This window comes from Gopherus evgoodei, chromosome 2 (genome assembly GCF_007399415.2).
Source record: "Gopherus evgoodei ecotype Sinaloan lineage chromosome 2, rGopEvg1_v1.p, whole genome shotgun sequence".
Classification (NCBI taxonomy): Eukaryota; Metazoa; Chordata; order Testudines; family Testudinidae; genus Gopherus; species Gopherus evgoodei.
The window spans coordinates 130,251,630-130,277,027 of NC_044323.1; the positions used below are offsets into that span (position 1 = coordinate 130,251,630).

General features: G+C 41.4%; 1 protein-coding gene across 2 annotated transcripts in view; it reads right to left on the reverse strand.

Annotated features, from left to right (window-relative positions):
• Positions 1-25,398, reverse strand: part of SEMA5A (semaphorin 5A) — a 620,036-nt gene that overhangs the window by 203,582 nt on the left and 391,056 nt on the right. For both annotated transcript variants that reach the window (XM_030551691.1, XM_030551692.1), the window contains exon 10: positions 20,979-21,183. In XM_030551691.1, the coding sequence (XP_030407551.1) occupies positions 20,979-21,183 (205 nt within the window). The remainder of the gene's footprint in view (positions 1-20,978; positions 21,184-25,398) is intronic.

The following is a 25,398-nucleotide window of genomic DNA, read 5'->3' on the forward strand; positions in this document are numbered from 1 at the left end:
TCAAGAGAAATTTACTTGTACCTTCTATAACTGGATGAGTATTTAACAATTGTATGTCATATCTTCTGCTCGGAAGTACTTCCCCAGTGGGATAATTATGCTTATTTTTCCCCCTACACTTCATCCTGCAGTGCTTCTTTTCATTATTGCTTTTAATAAGCTCATCAGTTTAGTTGGTAGCTATCCTCAATCAGAAGCATGGGTTGTTATGAGTACAAGAATAAGTGAATGAATGAAGTCAACACAACTGATCTAGACACTTTTAGCTCAGCAATGAAATAATATAGAGACAAGAGAGTCCAGATCTGTCACATTGTCCTGGAAATACTCAGATGTTATTTATTACTTAATATTTTAAAGTTTCTAAAATTTTGAAATACATTTTAGAATTTCCAAACACAACAAATAGCACATTTTTATTGAATGTATATGGGGCAATCCCAATTTCAAGCTTCTGTTTACCTACTGTTCCTTTTTAAGCAGAGCATATTTTAAATCAATTATGCCATCAATTTCACCTCTACCTCGATATAACATGACCCGATATAACATGAATTCGGAAAAAACGTGGTAAAGCAGGGCTCCGGGGGCGGGGGGGAGGGAGAGGGCTGGTCACTCCAGTTCATCAAAGCAAGTTTGATATAATGTGGTTTCACCTATAACGCGGTAAGATTTTTTGGCTCCTAAGGACAGTGTTATATTGAGGTAGAGGTGTATTTTAATAATTAGAGATCAAGCTCATCTCCAATTTACAGTGAAATTGCTAAAAGCAACTGCTCTGTTTAGTATTTGTCATGCAAGTAGCAAGAAATGAAACACTTGCACCTGCTTTAGTACACAGAATGACTACCACTTAAAGTACAATAAATCATAAGTTTGTAGCTGGTAAGAATTTTACCACTAGTGTGTCCTGTGAATAAAAACAGTAGTATATTAAAAACAATAGTGCAATTAGATTATTCTTTGGGTGTCCTTTCCTGGGCTCTTCTCTAGGACCAGGACTTAAATCTAACTCCAACCAGTCTGACTGAATTTCATTCCATTAAGGAATCAATTCAAGGTCATAAAGGGAAATTACTTGTCTTAAATTTATTGTAGACTAAAATACAAAACAACTGCACATTTGGCAAAACTAGTAGCCTTTTTCTGACAGACTGTGCGTATGAGCATGAAGTCTAAATGAGCTAGACCAGAAATAGACCCAGTAGCTCAACTGCTAGGGCACTCACCTTGAATGTGGAAATCCCTGCTCCAATAAGTATTTGATGATTTATACAAAGAAACAGAACAGTTTCAACAGGACAGATGAGAGTCCCCACTTCAGAATACCTCAAATCCCCATGGTTAGGGTACGCACCTGGGTTCAAGTCCCTGCTCCATTTCAGACAGACTGGAGATTTCAGCTATGGTCTCCCAGCTACTGGTGATCTAACTCCTGAGCTACTAAGTATGAAGGGGACACCTCCTCTGCCTGGGGCAGCTGGGTTTTGTGTGGCATGCAGGCTGGTAGATGTCAAAGCATGTCACAGAATCATAGAATATCAGGGGTGGAAGGGACATCAGGAGGTCATCTAGTCCAACCCCCTGCTCAAAGCAGGACCAATTCCCAACTAAATCATCTCAGCCAAGGCTTTTGTCAAGCCTGACCTTAAAAACATCTAAGGAAGGAGATTCCACCACCTCCCTAGGTAACCCATTCCAGTGCTTTACCACCCTCCTAGTGAAAATGTTTTTCCTAATATGCAACCTAAACCTCCCCTACTGCAACTTGAGACCATTACTCCTTGTTCTGTCATCTGCTACCACTGAGAACAATCTAGATCCATCCTCTTTGGAACCCCCTTTCAGGTAGTTGAAAGCAGCTATCAAATCCCCCCTCATTCTTCTCTTCTGCAGACTAAACAATCCCAGTTCCCTCAGCCTCCCTTCATAAATCATGTGCTCCAGTCTCCTAATCATTTTTGTTGCCCTCTGTTGGACTCTTTCCAGTTTTTCCACATCCTTCTTGTAGTGTGGAGCCCAAAACTGGACACAGTATTCCAGATGAGGCCTCACCAATGTCAAATAGAGGGGAATGATCATGTCCCTCCTTCTGCTGGCAGATCATCTACTAGTTTGTGCCTCAGAGGTGAGATAGGTGGAGGTTAGGTGCTGAGCTGCTTGCCCGTGTCAGGACTGAGGTGGCTGTCTGCATGTCCACCAGCAGAAATTTAGGGACTAGGAGATTTTAGCTGCTGACAGAGACAGGTAGCAGCTGAGCAGGGCTTTTATCAATGCCAGTAGTACTTAAGGGCACGTAGGTGCCTAAGTCTCTTTGTGAGTCTCACCCTTAATTCCTAAACAGTACAAGATCTTAAACTAGATAGTTCAATCCCACAGAAAAATCAGAGACTGTTAAATCCAGGTGAAAACACTACAGCCTTTCCAACAGGGTGATGATAACAAATAAAAATGATTTTTAAAAAAATTTAAATTGGATTTTTAAAATGTTATTTAAATTATAAATAAATTTCCCTTTTTAAAAATAAACTTGTTTAAAACAAAATCTGATTGAATACAAAATGTGTTAAGACTACACTGATTGGCTCTTAAAATATTTAAAAGTCTATATATGCTGAGCCTGTATAAAAAGTTAGAGTAAAACACTGCTTTTCTCTCCTGCTCCCAACCCCCGACCATAGTGAGGAAGAACCATTATGGTTCCCTGGCAATGATGGATGCGGAATTGCTCCCAAAAGGTGAAGGAGACACTCTGTACCCCCATGGCTCTTGACCACCACTTCCAAGAGGAAATGTAGAATAGTGGTGGTTGGAGATTCCCTTCTGATGGGGACATAGGCGGACATCTGTCAGCCCGACATAGCATCCCGGGTGCCTGCCATGGGCCCATATCAAAGACGTTACTGAGGGACTGATGATTAACCTGCCCTCTCACTACTACCCCATGCTACTCATCCATCTATACTGCAAGGTATGACTCTGAGCAGATCAGAAGTGACCACCGGGATCTGGGAACAAGGGTAAAGGAGATGGGAGCGCAGGTGGTGTTCTCTTCAATCATTCCAGTCCAGCGTAGGGGTCGAGGCAGAGACAGATGCATCCCAGAAGTGACTGCACGTCTGCATGGACAGTGTTGCCAGGAGGGCTTCGGCTTCCTTGACCACAGGATTAAATTAATTAAAGGACAATCAACTGCACATATACAAAATGTGCATGGACCACCTAGGAAGGAGATCTGAGGGTCATAGTGTATCACAAGCTAAATATGAGTGAACAGTGTAACACTCTTGCAAAAAGAGCAGACTTCATTCTGGGATGTATCAGGAGTGTTGTAAGCAAGACACAAGAAGTAATTCTTCTACTCCACTCCACACTGATAAGGCCCTAACCAGAGCATTGTGTACAGTTCTGAGTGCCACATTTCAGGAAAGACATGAAAAACTAGAAAAAGTCCAGAGGAGAGCAACAAAAATTATTAAAGGTCTTAAAAACACAACAGAACATGACTTCAGAGGAAAGATTGAAAAAATTGGTTTGTTTTGTCTGGAGAAGAGAAGACTGAGTACATAAAAGGACGTGAAAAATTGTTCTCCTTAACAATCAAAGATAGGAAAAGATGCAATTGGGCTTAAATTGCTGCAAGGGAGCTTTAGGTTGGACATTAGGAAAAACTTCCTAACTGTTGGGGTGGTTAAGCATTGGAACAAATTGTATAGGCAGGTTGTGGAATCTCTGTCAGTGGAAGTTTTTAAAAACAGGTTAGACAAACACCTGTCAGGAACGGCCAACTTATTACTTAGTCCTGCCTTGAATGCAGGGACTGGACTAGATGACATATTGAGCTCTCTTCCACTCCTACATGTCTATGATTCTATTAAAAATAAATCTGGGAAAATCATCTAACGTCTAAGGTCAAGCTTTATAAATATGGTGCAGTAGGTCATGTACTATATTAAAGCCATTTTGTTTAATAAAAAGTAATTTTATATGCTGTTTTGTATATTTAATTAGATTACACATACCAACCTAATATAGCTTGACACACATCATTAGCAAATAGGTACTATATCATTCACCATTTTAAGATATAAATATGTACAACTTATTAATAAGAATCTGAAAATATTGAAGCTATACAACTGCATAAATAAATGTATGTAGTTATAATGTATACTCCCTAGGGAGCAAAAGAGATGTACCAAATCTAGTGTAAGGGCTCTATTTAGCTGTAAATCAACATGTTGTAATGGGTATAACAATCAATGAGAATGCACCTCTCTTTAGAAAATAACTGATGTACAAATGGTAAAGTTGATTAAAATTAAAGCTTTCTATATATGGAGATATACTTATATCATAGAACTGGAAGGGACCCTGAAAGATCATTGAGTCCAGCCCACTGCTTTCACTAGCAGGACCAAGTACTGATTTTGCCCTGGATCCCTAAGAGGCCCCTTCAAGAAATGAAACCACAACCCTGGGTTTAGCAAGTCAATGCTCAAACCACTGAGCTATCCCTCCCCCCTACTTGATTCAAATCAATGCACTCTGCTTTCTCATGCATCACGTGGTAGATTAGAGGCCAGGTCTGATAACTGAAGAGTGGACCAGGATCATGTTTTTTGGCAGGGGTTTTGGCCCTTCCAATCTGCACATTGTAGGTCTGGCATATCTTGTGGAACTCTAGAGCCCCCATGATGTTTACCAAGATCCCAACCAATTGTGGCAGACTGTTTCCATCTACAGCCACGTTGGGAAGGATTTGAAAAACGTGACTGTGCAGAGGAGCAGTCCATGGGATAATATCATTGATAGTGTCTTTTCCTGAGGGTTTATTGGGATGATATTTGAAGAGTAGTTCTTCTCTGGCTCCAATTCCTCTTTATCCAGCTGCAACACAAATCCATGGAGCCTCAAATACTGCACATTCATATACAAAAGCTTTCTTGGGGTTGGATAGAATGAGCATGGTCCACTTCAGATTCAATTCCTCTCCCTCCAATGAATACTAGGCTATTTTACTGGATTTACATACTTATCTCACTTGCTACACACACACACACAAAATCCATATGATTAAAACCACTACACGAATCATGAATTACAGGTCTGTAAGAAGCCTAAGTTTATGAGTCTTCATAACATTCATTAGATTGAGGAAGCAGTCAGAGTGACAGACAAGGATTCTATATCATGTAATTAAGAAACGAAAGCAACCACAGTTATGATAAGAACAGCAGCTCTAAACAGATGATCATGCAAAGGAAAAAACAGAAAGATGCATTATCCCTCACTGTCCATTCTTTAGACTGCATTTTTATATTTTTGTTCTTGAAAAAGTAATTAAACAATATGATAAGACAAAGCCTCAACATGAATCTGTGTCTTCACTGCATCAAGGCTAAAAAAGAGCTCTGCCAGTGAACTTAAAAAAAAGAAAAAAGAAAGGAAGGAAAGAAAGAAAAAAAACAAACCTGGGCATTTACACATGACTAGCTGCAAATATTATTTAGTTGCATCACATCTGTTTAAGACCAAATGAGTACTTATACATATTATACATATAAAATACAATATTAAAATATTATAAAATAAATTGCCACTTCTGCTCGATAAAAGCTGTGTGTATATATAAACACCTCACATTCAGTTGGAACAGCAACTGATTCTGTAGTTTATTTTTTAGAGACTAATCCAGTCTTCCCACTGACTTCAACAGATATCAGATTAGTCAGAACAATGGGAACAAAGAAGTCAGGTCTTTAACTGTTTGGCCCAAGAAGCTCTTGGTAATATGCTACTTGTAAGAACAAGTAACTATCAATTCAGGCTGCACCTGTGAAGGACAATGGTCTTGTGATTAAGGCACCGGATTGAGGCTCTTTTTCTGCTCTCAATAACGCTTGCCTTTGGTGCTGCTCCACACACTACAAATAACAGGGGGTCTTGCATGCTCATGTATGGCACTCCGTTCATACCCATGAATATGCCTCCTGCTATCACCACATGGCTGTATACACAAACAGAAGCAACATAGGGTGATTTGGAAACATGAGCAGGGAACTCGATCATCTACCCAAAGTAGCAGTAGCTATTTGACAGAGTAGTATAATTAAGGGTCAGATAGTAGCAAGAACAAGAAAATGACATTTATTACAATTTTGGTTTGGAGAGCTAAATTTAAGTTGACCCTGTCTCTTTAGTTTCTCCTGCCAAATTGTACCATCCAAACAGTTATTCCATCAGTGGTAGTAATTACGTTTTGCTCAATGGGATATGTTTCTGAAGCTTTATGGGTGTATGTTGTAGGAAAAGAATTTGGGGTGAGGGAAAGCATAGAGAGAGAACATAAAGCAGAAAAGGGGAGAAAAAGCAGTAAAAGAAGTCAGAGTTTAAGGCCAGAAGAGAGCACTAGCTAGATCATCTAGTCTGACCTTTTGTTTATCACATGTCACCAACAGCACCTACACACAAAACCCAAAAGGTAACACACATAGGGTTTGTCTACACTTACAGTGCTGCAGCACACTACCTATGTGGACAGGAGGGCTGCTCCCATCTGCGTAGATACGCCAAAGAGGCAGTAGTTATATTGATGTGAGAAGCTCCCCCATCAACACAGTGCCACCTACCCAGGAGTTTGGTCAGTTTAACTGCATCACTTAAGGGTGTGGATGTTCTACAGCCCTGAGCTACGTAGTTATACTAATGTTAGTTTGCGGTATAGACAAGGACATTTTGTTTCAGGCCTTTAAAGACTCACTCATTTCAAATATAGTCTAAACAATCCCTTTCTGGGGTCCATTTTATTTAATCTTCAGGTGCATACTGCCCCTCTAGGCCTCAACCCCAGTCCAGCTACTTTCTCCTGATAATCCACAATAGCACAGTCTTTCAAAAATGGAACATGAACCTCGCAGAAATTTCATCACAATTTCAGCAGGGCACAGCCTCACTTCCCTGAAGGACTGTCTCTCTGCTTCCCAGCACCTTCTGCCTGGCATTTATCCTTTCGCACAGGGACTGTCCATTACACATTTTTTGGTGATTTTCAAGACCCAGCCATTTTCTTGTAACACTGAAACAAATGCCCCAAATTAAAGATTCTCCCCTCCCTTCCCCCCAGTCCATTATGTAATTTATGAACAGCCCCACAGGTCTTTGTAGCCTCTTTTCTGCTTGGACAGGGTTTCTCCCAAGTTTCTCTACCTAGAGGGCTTTCCTCAGTCTCTTCTACTACTTAAGCTTTTCCTTTTGTGATTCAGGACTCTTCTTGCTCCCTGCAGCACTCTAACAACAGAACTACAGTTTCCTGAGCCTCCCCCCCTTTACTACATTTTCCTGCTCCTTTTGTATTGAAGTATCAGAGGGGTAGCCGTGTTAGTCTGGATCTGTAAAAGCAGCAAAGAATCCTGTGGCACCTTATAGACTAACAGACGTTTTGGAGCATGAGCTTTCGTGGGTGAATACCCACTTCATCAGATGCATGTAGTGGAAATGTCCAGGGGCAGGTATATATATGCAGGCAAGCTAGAGATAATGAGGTTAGTTCAATCAGGGAGGCCCTGTTCTAGCTAGGGAAGACACTGAGTGCACTGGGGGGAAAAAAAAGATGTAGCAGCATACTTATGTACCTGTTGTTTTGCACAATTACCCATCTTGCACCTGCATGGGCAAATAAGCCCACTCTTTGTGCCATCATTTGAAAATTAGGCTCTGAGATTCAGAATCGGAGTTTTACTCCAGTGCCTGAGAACAGGAGAGCCAGAAACACTGTTTTCAGTTAGCTTCCCATCCAAACATGAAAAGTTTTATTCCCTAAAGCTAGTCAGATGATGACTAAGCAGATTCAGGATCAGGATCTGTGTGAGAATCACATATACTCCAGTGAATGCCTGTTTGACATTTTACTGTAATTACATGTAGACTTGTCAGCATCCAACCTTTACGGTAGTTTAAAAAAATCCCCAGGGTAAAGACGACAGAAGTTTTATGAATTTTAATGGAGCTGAACAGGAAGTCTTGCAGCTGACAAGAGATGTGGAGTTTTGATTTCCAGGGTCTTGAAAGGAAAAAAATGGAACCATAAAGATTGCTACCAATATAGCATCAGTGTGAAATTTATAGAGACCACAGCCTCTAGTAAAACAACTAGAAACTTGGAGAATCAGCTTACTATAGACTCAAATATCAAAGTCTTAAGCAGCCCTGAGAACAGCACAAATAAAACACACTTCCTTTCAGCAGACTCACTAAAAAGTTTGTTCAGAAAACCTGGCCTGAATTTCAGAGAGGGAAAATGAGCAAGCCCACAGAAATGTTCAACTTAAGTCTAAAAGACAACATTAAGTAATAAATGATAGATTATTGAATTGCAGGATATATAGAGCCTTTGTGATTTAGGAATTAGGACGGGACAAAGACCAGTAATGAACAATACACAACATAAAAGCAGCTTTGGAAATGATAAAATTATTATGATGTGCAGACCCTGGATCATTGCCAGTCTCCCATAGGTGAGTATATTAACCCATAGGTGAGATATATTAACCCATAGGTGAGATATGCCTGGACAGGGAGTGCTTACATTTGCTATAACTGTTTTTTTCAACTCCTGCCACTACAGTGATAGCTATATTGTCCTACCCACAGTGAGTCACGTTATGGTGATGCTCTTTCAGTGGCTAAGCTATTTAAGGTAACTCTCATGCACAATATTTTGAAGTAATACAGCTTTAAAATGTGATAACTCTTACAACTCATGTTTTGGCACAGCAGGTTAAACAGAGCATACATTTTATTGAAGTGTTCTGCCACAACAAGGTCTTTATTTCCTTTAAAGAACTATTGTATACTATCACTAAAGATGGGCAAATACAGCAAAAAATTATTCACAAATATTGTGGTGAATAAACCCCGCTGACTCATTTGTCTGCCATTCACAGCTTTTATTTACTTATTCCTGAACATTTGGGTAGAGCCAGATTAGGAAGAACATTTGCAGAAAGCAAAAGCATCATGATACTAGCACAAATAAATATTCATAGGAGTAATCTGTCTGTATTCTATAGCTCTGCCCAACATTATAATATTTGAGCACTTCCAGATAAAATCAAGAGAAACAGTGACATTCCTTTTGGACTTCATGAAGTGTCTAACACTTTCCCCTTTTGCTGGTCAAAACTCTGCTTGGGCTAGGTGTTTTGGTTTTTCCAATTTTATTAATTACTTTTTTTTTTATGATAGGAGTTATTGGATAGAAGGGAGTGTCAGTGTGTTGGGTACCATTCTTATGGTGGAAAGGTTTTTTGAACTGGAAGGTTTGGCAGCCTTTCCTAATGGCAAGAAGTCAGGTTCTGGATTCACCTGATCTGTTCTGAAAGTTTTTTCCATAGACAGATCTCCGCAACACAGAATGCTTTCCCCCCAGCTCTCTCATGCTTTGTCCTGGGCTGTGTGATCTGCATTGTCCTAGAAAAGCACACAGCTGTTGCAATGATTCTTACTATAATATGGGCTTTGATATAGCAGGGGCTTAATTCTTGTATTACTTTGAAAGTCAGGGGTGTAACAAGGTTTTTGCTTCCAGAGCACACCCTCATCACATTAGGTGACCCTTCAGCATCCCTCTCTGAGTTTCCTCTCAGTGACTTAGCCCAGTGGCTAAGACATTAACAGAAAGTCTAGCCCTTCTGGGACGTAAAAGTCCAAAAACCAAACACAAGAGTCCTCTTGCCAGTTTCAAACTGGGCCCAGCTCTTCCTTTCTCAGGAGCTGGTCTCTCTCAAAACTCTTCTGCCTGCTCTCTGGGCTCAGGTTTCAGTCTTCCCAGGCTCCTTTCTATCTCTTCCTTCAGCCCTACCTGGGCTCCTTTGGTTTGCTTCCTTCTCCATCTGGAGCAGACACTCCCAAGCCTTCTTGCCTTCCATCTTTCTCTGCTTTGGCAGGCCATTCCCAGCCCTACCTAGCTGGAACATTTTCTCCCCTAGTCAGTGGTGTATTAGTCACTGTGCCCAGGGGTCCTGGCCAATTGGGGGGGTGCATAAAAATGGGCACCCCTGCACTCTGACCCCTCCCTGACAGGAGCACTGAGTGGGTGGGCAGGGTGAAGCAGGGGAAGCCCTTGTGCCCCAACCCCTCCCCAGCAGGGTGAAAGGGGAAGCCCCAGTGCCTGGACTCCAGCTGCAGCCCTGGGACTGCAGGGGCTCTAGCTCCATGCTGCAGCCTTGGGGCTGGGGGAGCTATCACAGAGCTTCTCTCGTCTTGGGGCCACAGTGTGTGTGGGGTGGAATGGGGCGGGATTGCAGGCAGAAGGGGTGGGAGGGACCCCCCTCCCACTTTCTCTTGCCCAGAGACCCATGAAACCTTAATCCACCTCTGCCCCTAGTATCTCAGAGTCTCCTCCAGGCCTTTGCTGAAGTCTCTCCTCTCTTCTTGCCCAGGCCTCTCCCTAATCTATCCCAGAGGCCTGAAAGTCATGTAACTCAATCTTCCCCTCCTGGGAAGGTGAACTGGTTGTCATAGGTAAGGCTGAGTGCATATTCCTTTAAAGGGACCCTGTGACAAGGGCCAAGACCTTAAACTGGCATTGGAGAATGAGTGGGAGCCAGGAGGACTTGAACTCAGTCTGATATGCTCTTGGTGGCCTAAGCCGTTAAGAAGGCAGACAATTGTTCTGCTCCATCTCCATCATCTTTGGATTCAATTTCAGGTACAAGTATAGTCAATTCTAGTAATCCAGCCAGGAGATGACAAATGCAAGGATCAGTATGGCCAAGTCCTCATCCCTGAGAAAGGGACAATGTTTCCTAGCAAGTTGGAGGTGGAAAGGTTTTGGAATCTGATGCTGGTCATCCAAGCTTAGTGAGGGATCAAAAACCCTGAGGCTTTGTACTACATTAAAGAATGGGGGCTGGCCTGGAGACATTTTGGCTCGTTCTTCAAATCATTTCGCCTGTCCAATTTATATCACTTGGTCTTGCCTGAGTTCAGGCTGAGCCAGCTGCTCTTCATCCACAAGTTGATCCCTTTGAGGTATTTTAATGCTGGCATTAGTTGCATCAGTATTGACTAGGGTTGCTTCCTCTGAGTACAAAAACTGGGACACATCTGGGATGAGCCTGAGACCATAAAACAGTACAAACTGCCAGCTATTGAGAGCACCCTTACAGGTTTTCCAGGACAGCTACCTCAAAAAAGGGATGATCGGGTCGGTAGCAACCCTACTATTCACACTGTAAATGCTCCGATGCCTATTTGTAAAGTTCTTTTTATTATTTACCCAATATATTTGTACAATTATGAAGATTTATGGATTATTTCTGAAAGGAACAAATTACTTCTCTTGTTTACAAAATATAGGTTAATTCAATCCGAGTACAGAAATAACTGCATGTGACATGAAATGGCAAATACTCGAAGTGACCAGTTCATTAACAACAGGCTAAAATTTGGCTGCACAAACTACCTCAACCACCATCAATAACAAATTGGCAAAAATCATGAACCCCTTATGGATAATTCTCAGAAAGAAAAATGACTCCAGGTTGTCAGAACCTATTCCCAGATTTGGACCTTAGCATCCAAAATATGGGGGTTAGCATGAAAACCTCCAAGCTTAGTTACCAGCTTGGACCTGGTAAAGCTACCACCACCCAAAAAATTAGAGTGTTTTGGGGCACTCTGGTCCCCCCCAAAACCTTCCCTGGGGACCCCAAGACCCAAATCCCTTGAGTCTCACAACAAAGGGAAATAAACCTTTTCCCTTCCCCCCTCCAGGTGTTCCTGGAGAGATACACAGAAGCAAGCTCTGTGAATCTAAACAGAGGGATTCCACCCTCTCTATTTCCAGTCCTGGAAACAGAAGTACTTCCCTCTTCACCCAGAGGGTATACAAAGTCAGGCTAGTAAATCTAACACACCCAGATTTCCCCCTGACTTCTTCCTCCCACCAATTCCCTGGTGAGCACAGACTCAATTCCCTGGAGTTCCCCACTAAAGAAAAACTCCAACAGGTCTTAAAAAGAAAGCTTTATGTAAAAAGAAAGAAAAATACATAAAAATGGTCTCTCTGTATTAAGGTGACAAATACAGGGTCAATTGCTTAAAAGAAATATGAATAAACAGCCTTATTCAAAAAGAATACAATTCAAAACACTCCAGCAACTACGCACACGTAAATACAAAAAAACCCATAAATCCCTATCTGATCTTTTGTACTTACAACTGGAAAACAGGAGATTAGAAAGGCAGGAAACAGATCCTCTCATAGCCGAGAGAGAGATAGGCACAAGACAAGAACAAAGGACTCACACACAAACTTCCCTCCACCCAGATTTGAAAAAGTCTTGTTTCCTGATAGGTCCTCTGGTCAGGTGTTTCAGGTTACTTCTTTCCAGTGAAAGAGACATTAACCCTTAGCTATCTGTTTATGACACAGGTAAATTGCAGATAATTCTTGCACAGTTAAAATTATTGCAGGTGCATAATTTGACCAGTTCTAGCTATCACTGACATTTACCATGTTTATAAGTACCATGTTTAGCAGTTTCTGCCTGTAGTTAACAGATTGGCAGATCTCTACATAAGTGATTAAAGACAAGAAATCACTATTATTGGAGCTTTTTGATTCTAGTCTTATTCTTCAGTGACTTATGGAGTCATTTATGACTGTGCAAAGTGAACTTTAAATATTACTATTCTCATTTGGTATCAGTTTATACCCCTTTGCACAGGTCGAAATGATGACATGAGATAAAAGGCAGTGAAGAATCAAGCCTTTGTGTTCAAATTACCCAGTTTAACAGCCATCGGTTTACATTATTCCCCCTTGTTTTTAAAGGTATTCCAAATAGAAGATCATTTGGATGTTCTGAAACGGATATGTGACAAGACCTAGAGATGCAATTAGACCTGAGGCACTTGAAATATTTAGCAGAACATTTAAAGATATTCTGTAGAATAAACAAAACTGGTGAGAAAAATAGCACATAGCTTACATTGGGCACAGAGGTTTATAATAGCAGCAGGTAAGGAGCAGCGTTTAGTTTCTGGAGGTCAGAAAAATCAGATGTATTACACTTCTGAAAGGCTTGGTACCTCCTAGTTCCTAGGCCTGAGGTGAGTGTGGGGGGTACCCCTTTCTATACCAGGGATAGTCATTGCTTTCTCCAGTGTAGCAACCTCAGTTTGTGAGGGGAGCATATCCAGGCCTTCCATCCAGAAATACTCTAACTCGGCATGCTATGTGAACACTGCCTGCAGTGCTGGCCAGGCATCCTGCCCCTACATTTGTGTTCTCCAGAGCTGTGAACCAGATTATGTCTGGATCATGTATGGTTGTACCAAGGCATAAAGAGTTTCCTGTATCCTAGCCCACTTCTATCACACCTGCACAATGAGTGGTATAAATCAACCCTATACGTTTAAAGTTAATATTTTAACCAATGCATGTCTTTACAATGCATTGAACATGAAAAGTGCTATGCATATATCCTTTGAAATACTATCTTAATGGTAATTGGGAGAAAATATTAGCTGTCCAAATATCAAATGTATTATCATTCAAATATTTACCCTTTTGATTTCTGTATTTTAAAGGAAAATAATCTCAATAAAGCCTAAATTTAAGAGAGGGGTATCATTAATATAATTAGTAGGAGTATTAGTACAGTCACAGAGTAAATGCTATCGACTTTTAGCCAAAATAATGGAATATTTATTTAAACCCTGCAAAAGAATGTATTATGGCAAGTTTAATAACACAATATATTCAGATTCCCTGAAGCTACTTTTCCCTACAACAGTGGAAATAGTCACTGGGAAAGGAGCAGAGATTAAGGACACTAACTTCTGATAGTTTCAATCTTGATTTCTGAAAAAAATGCAAACTCTTGGAACTACTTTCATTATGAGATTATGTCAATATGCACTGTATCTGAGAGACTAAGACAAAGTCATAAAGATGGCAGAATATTCAATGAACATACTTCTTACACGCCTGTTTAAAAAGACACTCTCAAGGCTGGAAAGCCAAGAAGGTACAGAGGGCAGCTTTAAATTTTTTCCATTTTGGCGCTGCATCTGGATAATAGTCCCATAATATACTTTGTAGTTCCCTATACTTAGTACAGGAAATACACAGGGAATACTGCAGTAACATTATATAGTTATAAAGCAGACAGGATGGTTACTTATCTGTATCATAATTGCTGTTTTTTGAGATGTGGGTGCAGACATGTATTCCACTCAGGTGTGCACGTGCCAGAGAACTTTGCCTAGCAGTATCTGTAGGGGCAGTGCTTGCACCCTGTGGTTCGTGCCCTCTCTTGGCTAGTTAAGGATAGTGTCACCCCAGCCCTCCTCAGTTCCTTTGCACTGAACATCAAGAGTAGAGATGCTGATGCAGAAGGGATGGAGAGTGGACCATGGAATATATGTTGCAGGCCTTGCTGGAGCCCTAGGCATGGCTAAAAATATGAATCAAAGTAGGTCGTGTGAGACCATGCTTTGCTGACAATAAACCTGGCCAAGCCTTCACCACCAAGCCAAGCCTGTGGTCTTTCTTTATGATTAACATTGAGGTCTGCTGAATCACCAGTCTACAATCTACCCTGGTGCAGAAATACCAGAGCTCCAGAAACAACATGAGAGCAACACGTGTTTTTCCAGATGTGGGTGCAAACAGCAGTTACAATACAGGTAAGTGACCATATTTACTTCTTTAAGCAGTTTCAGATGTGAGTCATTTGAGTGGAATACGCAAGCAGTACTTGTAGGAAGTGGGGCTTGTAGTCTACTTAAACAATGATTGCAGGACCACATGTAGAGAAGACCAGGTAGCACCCCTGCAAATATCCAATACAGAAACACCACTGAGGAATGCTATCGACCTCGCCTGGGCCCTGATTAAATGAAGGTATTGTCTGAGCTACTTCCTATGCAAATGTAATGCAGAAAGTTATCCATCTGGAAATCATTTGCACCAAGACTTCCTGACCCTTCATTTCATATGTATAAGAGACAAAATGTGATGCTCCAAAAGGCTTAGTTCTGTCCAGGTAGAATGCCAAGCATTACCTCCCCCGTCCCCACAGCTCCAGCAACATGTAAAGTTGTTGTTCATCCATGTTGGAGTGCAGTTTAGGAAAGAAAACCAGTAAATAAATCATTTGGTTAATGTGAAACCACTTTCAACAAAAATTTGGTTGCTGCTGTAGGGTTTCTTTGTCCTTGAAAAACTGTGTACACAGGGGCTGAGCGCTAGATGCAAAATTCAACCATGGTGCCAAATCAGTAGGTAGGGATAAAGAGGAAGAAATACAGGAGTCTTAACTGATACTGAGAAAGTCAGAGAACCAAAATTGCCTCAGACAAGCTGAAGCAGTAAGAATCAGTTTGGTATGATCCAACTTCAGTTTGGGAATGACCTGTATAATGAGGCAGGATTGGAGGGAAGGCATATATCAGAATCAATCTCCAGTTGATTTTGAAAGCATCCACTGAGCACAGACAAAAATGCCAAATCATCTGGAATCATTCAAGTCGGAAAAAAGGCTCTTGAAATTGTATAGTAGGGACCCAAAGAACTCAATTTTTTAAATTGGATTCAAAGTGCCTGCTGATTTGCAGTGCGCATTTTCAAGAATGAGGTCTAATAATTTTTTCTTCCCATGACATTCAGCTTTTTAGCCTTTGTCTTTAAGAATGGATTTGAATCTTCCTTTCTGCAACCTCTCATTAGCTGCTGTTACAACTGTAGAGTTAGAGGCAGGATGAGAATAAAAACATTCAAACCCTTGTATAGAAACACAACAGTATGTGCCAATATATTTTGATGTAGGCAGCAGGAAGATGGAGTATTCCAAAGTCTTGGCCAGTTCTTATAATGCTTCATTTACAGGGAGAGAGGTACTTTCCCTAGAGCCAAGGATTGAAGAATGTCTATCAACTTGTGTATATTGTTTTTGCACAAACTCAGCCTGAACACCCAAGGCTGAAGCCATCTGCTGTCTGAGAAGCTCCTGATGTGCCTTGAAATTTCAAGAAACTGGAGAACATTCCAGTATGGTGTAATCATCTGGTGATGAAGATGATGATGATGATGAAAGAGGAGCCATTGAAATCTCCTACTGCAGTACAGGTTCCTATAGGAGTCGATACTCTGAACCTGCTCCGAGAAAGCAGACTCCATCCAAGTCTGCAACATAAGCAGCTGAGCAGGTGGTACGACAGGTAGGTTGGCTCACCTTGCCCTGGAGTGGGTCACATATCAGGACAGAGAACATCCCACAGATTCCATGGAGGCCACTCAAGATAACGATGGCAGTGATGGCCAGTAGTCACTGGGCCAAACGCTTTTGTCTCTACTATGAGATGGTGTCAATTATGGTTCATAGAAGGTCTGGATTGCCTCCTAGAACAGAGTCTCAAGGATGAGGCAGATGGGGAAGATCTCTTGATGAGAAAGAAGGGGAAGCTTGATCTTGATAAAGCTTCAAAGTTATTGGATGGCAATGGGGGAGCCACACCAGGTAGGGCAAATGAAAGCCCAGCTTCATCTGAAACCCATTCCACTGGCTGCACTGGCACCAAGGCAGGTAGTTAGGTCTGCACCCTGAGAACTGGCAGGTTCATCACACTCCTGCTTGGTATTCATATTGGAGTTGGTACCAATCATAAAGATGTGGTCTGAGCCACAGTCATCATTGGTACTGCAGATAGCAACTGTGCCAATGGACCCTTCAGTACTGATAAGACAGCGGAACTCCATTGTGCTTTCCAAGTGTTAGGCAGTGCCAGTGACAATGTCAATGATTGGGACAGATCTGCAATGATGCCAGGTAGCACCGCCCATCTTGACAAGGTTCCACAAGCTGAATGTTCCCAAATAATTGGGGAATCAGGAACAGAAAAGCAAAGCAAGTCCAGCACTGGCTGGTACGTCTCTGGTGTGGAAATGGTGCCAATGTCATCAGTACAGGACTCAATGGGTGTTTCACAGTCAGTACTGGAGTCGATAGTACAGTGTCAAAGTGATGCTGCCTTGGTACTGGAGAGCACGTAGACAGCCTAGCTCCTTACTGAGGACCTGAAGTATCATAGTGCCTATGTACACTTCTCTAGGAAGAGGAAGATGACTCTTTCTGAGCTCTAGAGTGGCTGTGGTCCATTTTGTCAGATTTTTTGTGTGGAAAACACAAGGAAGGAGAATGATGCCTCACCCAGGAGGAAGAGAGATCAGAGTCTGGCAGAGGAATATCAGCTTGCTCAGGCTCTGAAGTTGTCTGGAGGGGTGAGATGTTCTATGTAGGTCCCTAGTGCTGATGCAGGCCTCATGGCCTGTTGCATACATTGCTGCTTGAGCCTTATAAAGGACATCATGCCATAGTATGGGGTAAAAGAGTCACAGAACACCAGTTTGATACAGCCTCATACGCCATGAATTCTGAAGTCATGAGTGAGTGAATAATAGAATAATAGGATTAGAAAAGACTGAAAGGGTCATACAGTCTACCCTCCTGCCCAGATACAGGATTTGTTGTGTCTAAACCATCCAAGACCGGTGGCAATCCAGCCTCCTTTTGAAAACCTCCAGTGAAGAAGCTTTCACAACCTTCCTAGGCAGTCTGTTCCATTGTCCTACTTTTCTTAGAATTAGGATGTTTTTCCTGAAATTAATCTAAATCAATTATGCTGTAGTTTGACCCCATTGTCTCTTGTCCTGCCCTCTATGGCAAAAGAGAACAACTTTTCTCCACCTTTTTATGGCAGGCTTTCAAGTATCTCAAGACCACTATCATATCCCCGCTTAATCTCCTCTTTTCCAAACTAAACATACCCAGTTCCCTCAGCCTTTGATCATATGGCCTGCATTTGATCATCTTTGTTGCTCACCTCTGGATCCTTTCCAGAGTCAAGGTTAGCCCAAGCAAGCATCAATAAAACTGTAACTTCCCCACCACACCATCATGCGTATACAAGACAAATGTTTTAGAGTTTTTAAAACTGTCTGTGGTATTTCTATCCACCCCGTTAAGTCAGGCTCTCTCATGACTCAAACTGTATCGGATTTGGAGGACTGATTTCTGGTATTTTTGTAATGTATATATAAAACTGTTTGCATAGCCGTAAATGAAGGTGGTAAAAGATTCCATGGTCCTTCTCATAAGTGCGATTGTTTTTCTTTCTTGACACATACAAACAGGACAGTCCAAAACTTAGAATGGAAAAACCTTAGAATTAGTTTTACAACATGAAGCACTTACTACAGGCAAAATGTCAAGACAAGGAATCCCTAGTCTATCCAGTATTTGAGTGGATACAACAACCTAAAATGCTCTTGTCATTTCAAATGCATATTTTACAATCTGCAGAAATGCTTGTGCCATCAGAGCTAAAGTTGATATCAGGCTCAATATGGGGAAAAGGCTGCTGTGAACTACAATTTGGAATGTAGTCTTGAAGTACTAGTGTCTCTTGATAGAAAAAATCCCTAACTGTAAAATGTGGCAATCCCTTACTATAGTACATAGCATGCTTTTTTCATGATATTCTAAAAGAAAGAAAGAAAGAAAGAAAGAAAAAGAAAGAAAGAAAAAAGAATAGTTATAAAAAAAATCCCAAAGAAATTAAATGTAACTATTAGGTTTAAAACAAGATTTGGCTCAAAGTTCATATTGACAAACTTAGTAATATTAAAATTAAAGCTGAACCTCCATCTTTATTTCTAGTTATGTGCATGCTCTCCCACTCTCTTTCTCTCTCAATGTATAATTATCAGGACTACAAGGTGCCAAGTGGCTCCTCTGAGAGGCTAAGTGCCCTCAATAGCTTCTGAATTCAAGAAATGGTTTTGCCTGAATAAGGACTGGAGGATCCAGACCTAAATTATCAGCATGAAAGGTGCATAAAAAGAGCACATACCTTTTAATGAATAGGGCTGTTTGTTAGCCAGTCTCAAAGCCTTAAAACTTGGGGCCCTGCATTTACCAAATCAGTTATAACAGAAAGAACAGCGAAGAAATTAAAAACCTGGAGACAATCAGGAACTGTGAGAAATTACATAATTCTAGATAGTGTCGTTATGATGGGATCAAATCTGTCTCAATGCATCAATGGCAACCCAGTACAAAAACAATTCAAAACGCATTTCAGTGATCCAATATCTATCACAGGGGTTGCACAGGATAAACAATATTTTGTATGGCTATGATTTCACTAAAGAAACTATAAATTATCAAATTATTTTGACTATACTTGTCCAAATCCTTGTGCTGCTATAGCCTATTAAAGGTGTTTGCAGTACATTTGCAGTATAACAATGTGTAAGGTTGCTATTCCATGATAGCACACAAGGAAGCACTGTCTCAGCTGAAAACACCAAATGATAATATAATGTCATAGTAATAGTCAAAAAGAAGCAGGGTCCTAATAAGAGATTGATTTATTGATTGGATTCAGAATAAACTAGAGAAAGTCACATGGTAGATTGAACCACAATGCTCCAAAGAACAAGATGTTTTTCATTAAGTGGTTTCATTAAGAAGCTGTAATTTTGGAGATTTATAACAAGAAATATGGATCCTTCTCTCTCTGGAATCAATGGGAGTTTTGCCATGGACTTCAATGAGAGCAAATTCAAGTGAATAGATGTTCTTGTTTTAATAAAGAGCTCTTTCCCTAAAATCTCCACACTTGTTACTATACTAACTACAAGACCAGTCCTGAAAATCATTGTTGACCTGAGTAGTCTCCCACTGATATCTATAGAACTAGTTCTGTGAGGACTAATTATGTGAAGAAGGATTTACAGGAACAGGCTATATACTTGCTGTTACTCAATTCAATTGTTTTGCATCTGAATTTTAATCAGTGGAATAATGTAGTCAGTGACCCACTCTGTAAAGCACTGTGCATTAGAAACACTTCTTACATTCTCAACTATCTTATAAAAGGTTCAGACAAAAAAATCATTCTCTACTAAAGTCCTTATAGACAGGAAGACAGTGACATTCTCAGCGGAAGAATATTTTTCTTTCATTTCTGAACTTCAGGGCAAAAGGCTAAGTAGGAAAGCAGGATGTAAAGTTCTCTAAGGATAAATTATTTAGGGATGACCTGAAAAGAGATTTATCATCCAATTCTTGCTGGCTGAAGCAGTAGGAGAATGAGGGAAAAAAAGAAATATAAAAAACACTAATAGTAATAATATGTGGCATTTATGTAACATCTTCCATACGAAAATATCCCAAAACACTTTACAAACTATGGGCGAGATCATAGTCTATGCTGCAGAAACCAAGAAAGATGCAAAGAAACTCAGCAAGACACGACCAGGGCTGGCTCCAGGCCATAGCGCGCCAAGCACGTGCTTGGGGCGGCACGCCGTGGGGGGCGCTCTGCCGGTTGCTGGGAGGGCAGCAGGCGGCTCCAGTGGAGCTGCCTCAGACACGCCTGCGGTAGCTCCACCGGAGCTGTGGGACCATCGGACCCTCCGTAGAAACGCCTGCGGCAGGTCAATCAGAGCCGTGGGACCAGCTGACCATCTGCAGAAACGCCTGCGGGAGGTCCACCGGAGCCGCGCGACGGGCGAGCAGCAGAGCGCCCCCCGCGGTGTGCTGCTGTGCTTGGGGCGGTGAAATTGCTAGAGCCGGCCCTGGATATGACTCCTGGAATCTCTAGCATATTGTCCCATCAAGGGAAGTGGGGTTTTCCCCTTCAGCTTTGTGGAACAGGCATGGGGGGAGGAACCTCCATTCATGCAGAGGAGACAGAGCCTTGATTTTTCACATTTTGTACAAAAGAACCACACACCCACCCACCACAAAATGCATGTTCGGATAGGTGAAGGGCACAGTTAATGCTGTCAAATTAGAAACCCATCTCTCCAGATGGTTTAGGCATTTCAGACCTGATATACGGACAATCGAAAAGGATCTCTGACTTTCTAAAGTTTTCTCAGCACCGTTAAGTCATACCTGTGGCCAGATAGATGATATGAAAAAGCATGTCCTTGCCCTGCACCACATCCACTGCTACATGGGAAAATCGGCTGTTGTCCTCCATGAAGTAAGGAATTGGAATAACTGGCTGAACCACCTCATGCATTAGAATAAATTTTTGGGCATCCTGAAGATTTCTCTCAGTCAGATTCATGTACAGACCCTGGTCCATTGTACCGCACTGTAAATAGATAAAAGTATACATATATATAGTAAAGTAGATCTTAACAACCATATGAAATCTTAGAACCAGGTTGTGGAATTCCAAAATCAAGCCTTAGTTATGTGTTTTCGGGGGGACAGCATCATTCCACTGTAAGTGAGGATCCATTTATAGGAGTAAGTCCAAAATGGATGATTCTGCAGATCAGTATGTCATCTTTATTTGTATTGTGAGGGGTAAGTCTATTCAAAAGAGAATGAGGTTACAACAATATCATGTTACGTTGTACCATAACTTCAGAAAAAGGTAAGTTATGAAGAATAATTCTTTCCATCCTCTGTCATCCAGTCCCAGCATCCTGCAGTCAGAAGCCTAGGGACACCCAGAGCATGGGGTTGCATCCTTGAAAATCTTGGCCAATAGTCTTTGATTGACCTATCCTCCAGGAGCTTATCTAATTTTTTTTGAACCCCGTTATACTTTTGGCATTCACAACATCCCCTGGCTATGAGTTCCACAGGTTGACTGTGCGTTGTGTGAAGAAGTATTTCCTTCTGTTTGTTGTAAACCGCCTCCTATTAATTTAGTATCTGAAATGTTACAGAGGCATTGTCGAGGATTATCCGGCCTTCTGACTACTACCCCATGCTACTCATCTATGTGGGCACAAATGATACTGCGAGGTGTGATGCTGAGTGGATCAAGAGTGACTACAGGGCTCTGGAAGTACAGGTGAAGGAGTTTGGAGCACAGATGGTATTCTCTTCGATTCTTCCTGTCAAAGGTAGGAGTCCAGGCAGAGACAGATGCATCATGGAGGTGAATGCCTGGCTGCAAAGATAGTGTCGCCAGGAGGGCTTTGGCTTCCTCGACCACGGGATGCTATTTGAGGAAGAACTGCTAGGCAGAGATGGCTTTCACCTTTCGAGGAGGGGAAAGACCCTATTTGCACACAGACTGGCTAATCTAGTGAGGAGGGGTTTAAACTAGGTTCGACGGGGACAGGTGAGCAAAGCCCACAGGTAAGTGGGGAACAAGACCTGGGAGATGGGTTGGAAACAAGAGGGAGCGTGGGCTATAATGGCAGAGAAAAAGGAGGGTCAGGGCAAAACTTGGAGGCAAAATCAAGCCAGTATCTTAGATGCCTATATACAAATGCGAGAAGTATGGGTAATAAGCAGAAAGAACTGGAAGTGCTAATAAATAAATACAGCTATGACATTGTTGGCATCACTGAAACTTGGTGGGATAATACACATGGTTGGAATGTTGGTGTAGATGGGTACAGTTTGCTCAGGAAGGAAAGACAGGGGAAAAAGGGAGGAGGTGTTGCCTTATATATTAAAAATGTACACACTTGGACTGAGGTGGAGATGGACATAGGAGACGGAAGTGTTGAGAGTCTCTGGGTTAGGATAAAAGGGGTAAAAACAAGGGTGATGTCATGCTAGGAGTCTACTACAGGCCACCTAATCAGGTGGAACAGGTGGATGAGGCTTTTTTTGAACAACTAACAAAATCATCCAAAGCCCAAGATTTGGTGGTGATGGGGGACTTCAACTATCCAGATATAAGTTGGGAAAATAACACTGCGGGGCACAGACTATCCAATAAGTTCCTGGACTACATTGCACACAACTTTTTATTTCAGAAGGTTGAAAAAGCTACTAGGGGGGAAGCTGTTCTAGACTTGATTTTAACAAATAGGGAGGAACTCGTTGAGAATTTGAAAGTAGAAGGAAGCTTGGGTGAAAGTGATCATGAAATCATAGAGTTTGCAATTCTAAGGAAGGGTAGAAGGGAGTACAGCAAAATAGAGACAATGGATTTCAGGAAGGCAGATTTTGGTAAGTTCAGAGAGCTGATAGGTAAGGTCCAATGGGAATCAAGACTGAGGGGAAAAACAACTGAGGAGAGTTGGCAGTCTTTCAAAGGGCCACTATTAAGGGCCCAAAAGCAAGCTATTCCGATGGTAGGAAAGATAGAAAATGTGGCAAAAGACCACCTTGGCTTAACCACGAGATCTTGCATGACCTACAAAATAAAAAGGAGTCATATAAAAAATGGAAACTAGGTCAGATTACAAAGGACGAATATAGTCAAACAACACAGGAATGCAGGGGCAAGATTAGAAAGGCAAAGGCACAAAATGAGCTCAAACTAGCTATGGGAATAAGGGGAAACAAGAAGACTTTTTATCAATACATTAGAAGCAAGAAGCAAAACCAAGGACAGGGTAGGCCCACTGCTCAGTGAGGAGGGAGAAACAGTAACAGGAAACTTGGAAATGGCAGAGATGCTTAATGACTTCTTTGTTTCAGTCTTCACTGAGAAGTCTGAAGGAATATCTAAAATAGTGAATGCTTATGGGAAGGGGGTAGGTTTAGAAGATAAAATAAAAAAAGAGCAAGTTAAAAATCACTTAGAAAAGTTAGATGCCTGCAAGTCACCAGGGCCTGATGAAATGCATCCTAGAATACTCAAGGAGTTAATAGAGGAGGTATCTGAGCCTCTAGCTATTATCTTTGGAAAGTCATGGGAGATGGGAGAGATTCCAGAAGACTGAAAAAGGGCAAATATAGTGCCCATCTATAAAAAGGGAAATAAAAACAACCCAGGAAACTACAGACCAGTTAATTTAACTTCTGTGCCAGGGAAGATAATGGAGCAAGTAATTAAAGAAATCATCTGCAAACACTTCAAAGGTGGTAAGGTGATAGGGAATAGCCAGCATGGATTTGTAAAGAACAAATCATGTCAAACCAATCTGATAGCTTTCTTTGATAGGATAACGAGACTTGTGGATAAGGGAGAAGCGGTGGATGTGGTATACCTAGACTTTAGTAAGGCATTTGATACGGTCTTGCATGATATCCTTATCGATAAACTAGGCAAATACAATTTAGATGGGGCTACTATAAGGTGGGTGCATAACTGGCTGGATAACCGTACTCAGAGAGTAGTTATTAATGACTCCCAATCCTGCTGGAAAGGTATAGCAAGTGCAGTTCCACAGGGGTCTGTTTTGGGACCGGCTCTGTTCTATATCTTCATCAACGACTTAGATGTTGGCATAGAAAGTACGCTTATTAAGTTTGCAGACGATACCAAACTGGGAGAGACTGCAATTGCTTTGGAGGACAGGGTCAAAATTCAAAATGATCTGGACAAATTGGAGAAATGGTCTGAGGTAAACCGGATGAAGTTCAATAAAGACAAATGCAAAGTGCTCCACTTAGGAAGGAACAATCAGTTTCACACATACAGAATGGGAAGAGACTGTCTAGGAAGGAGTATGGCAGAAAGAGATCTAGGGGTCATAGTGGACCACAAGCTAAGTATGAGTCAACAGTGTGATACTGTTGCAAAAAAAGCAAACGTGATTCTGGGATGCATTAACAGGTGTGTTGTAAACAAGACACAAGAATTCATTCTTCTACTCTACTCTGCGCTGGTTAGGCCTCAACTGGAGTATTGTGTCCAGTTCTGGGCACTGCTTTTCAAGAAAGATGTGGAGAAATTGAAGAGGGTCCAGAGAAGAGCAACGAGAATGATTAAAGGTCTTGAGAACATGACCTATGAAGGAAAGCTGAAAGAATTGGGTTTATTTAGTTTGGAAAAGAGAAGACTGAGAGGGGACAAGATAGCAGTTTTCAGGTATCTAAAAGGGTGTCATCAGGAGGAGGGAGAAAACTTGTTCACCTTAGCCTCTAATGATAGAACAAGAAGCAATGGGCTTAAACTGCAGCAAGGGCTGGACATTTAGGAAAAAGTTCCTAACTGTCAGGGTAGTTAAACACTGGAATAAATTGCCTAGGGAGGTTGTGGAATCTCCATCTCTGGAGATATTTAAGAATAGGTTAGATATATGTCTATCAGGGATGGTCTAGACAGTATTTGGTCCTGCCATGAGAGCAGGGGACTGGACTCGATGACCTATAGAGGTCCCTTCCAGTCCTAGAGTCTATGAATCTATAATTGGGTGAGTCCTGATTTTTGTGTTATGTGAAGGGGTAAATAACACTTCCTTATTCGTTTTATCCACACCAGTCATGATTTTATAGACATTTATGATATCTTCCCAGTCTTTTTAATCTCTCCTCATATAGAAGCTATTCCATACCTTTCTCAGTATCTTTTCCAGCTCTACGATATCTTACCTAATATATCTGATTTAAGCAATAGGTTACACGCCACAGTTAGTAGTTCTGCAATTTCATATTTGAGTTCCTT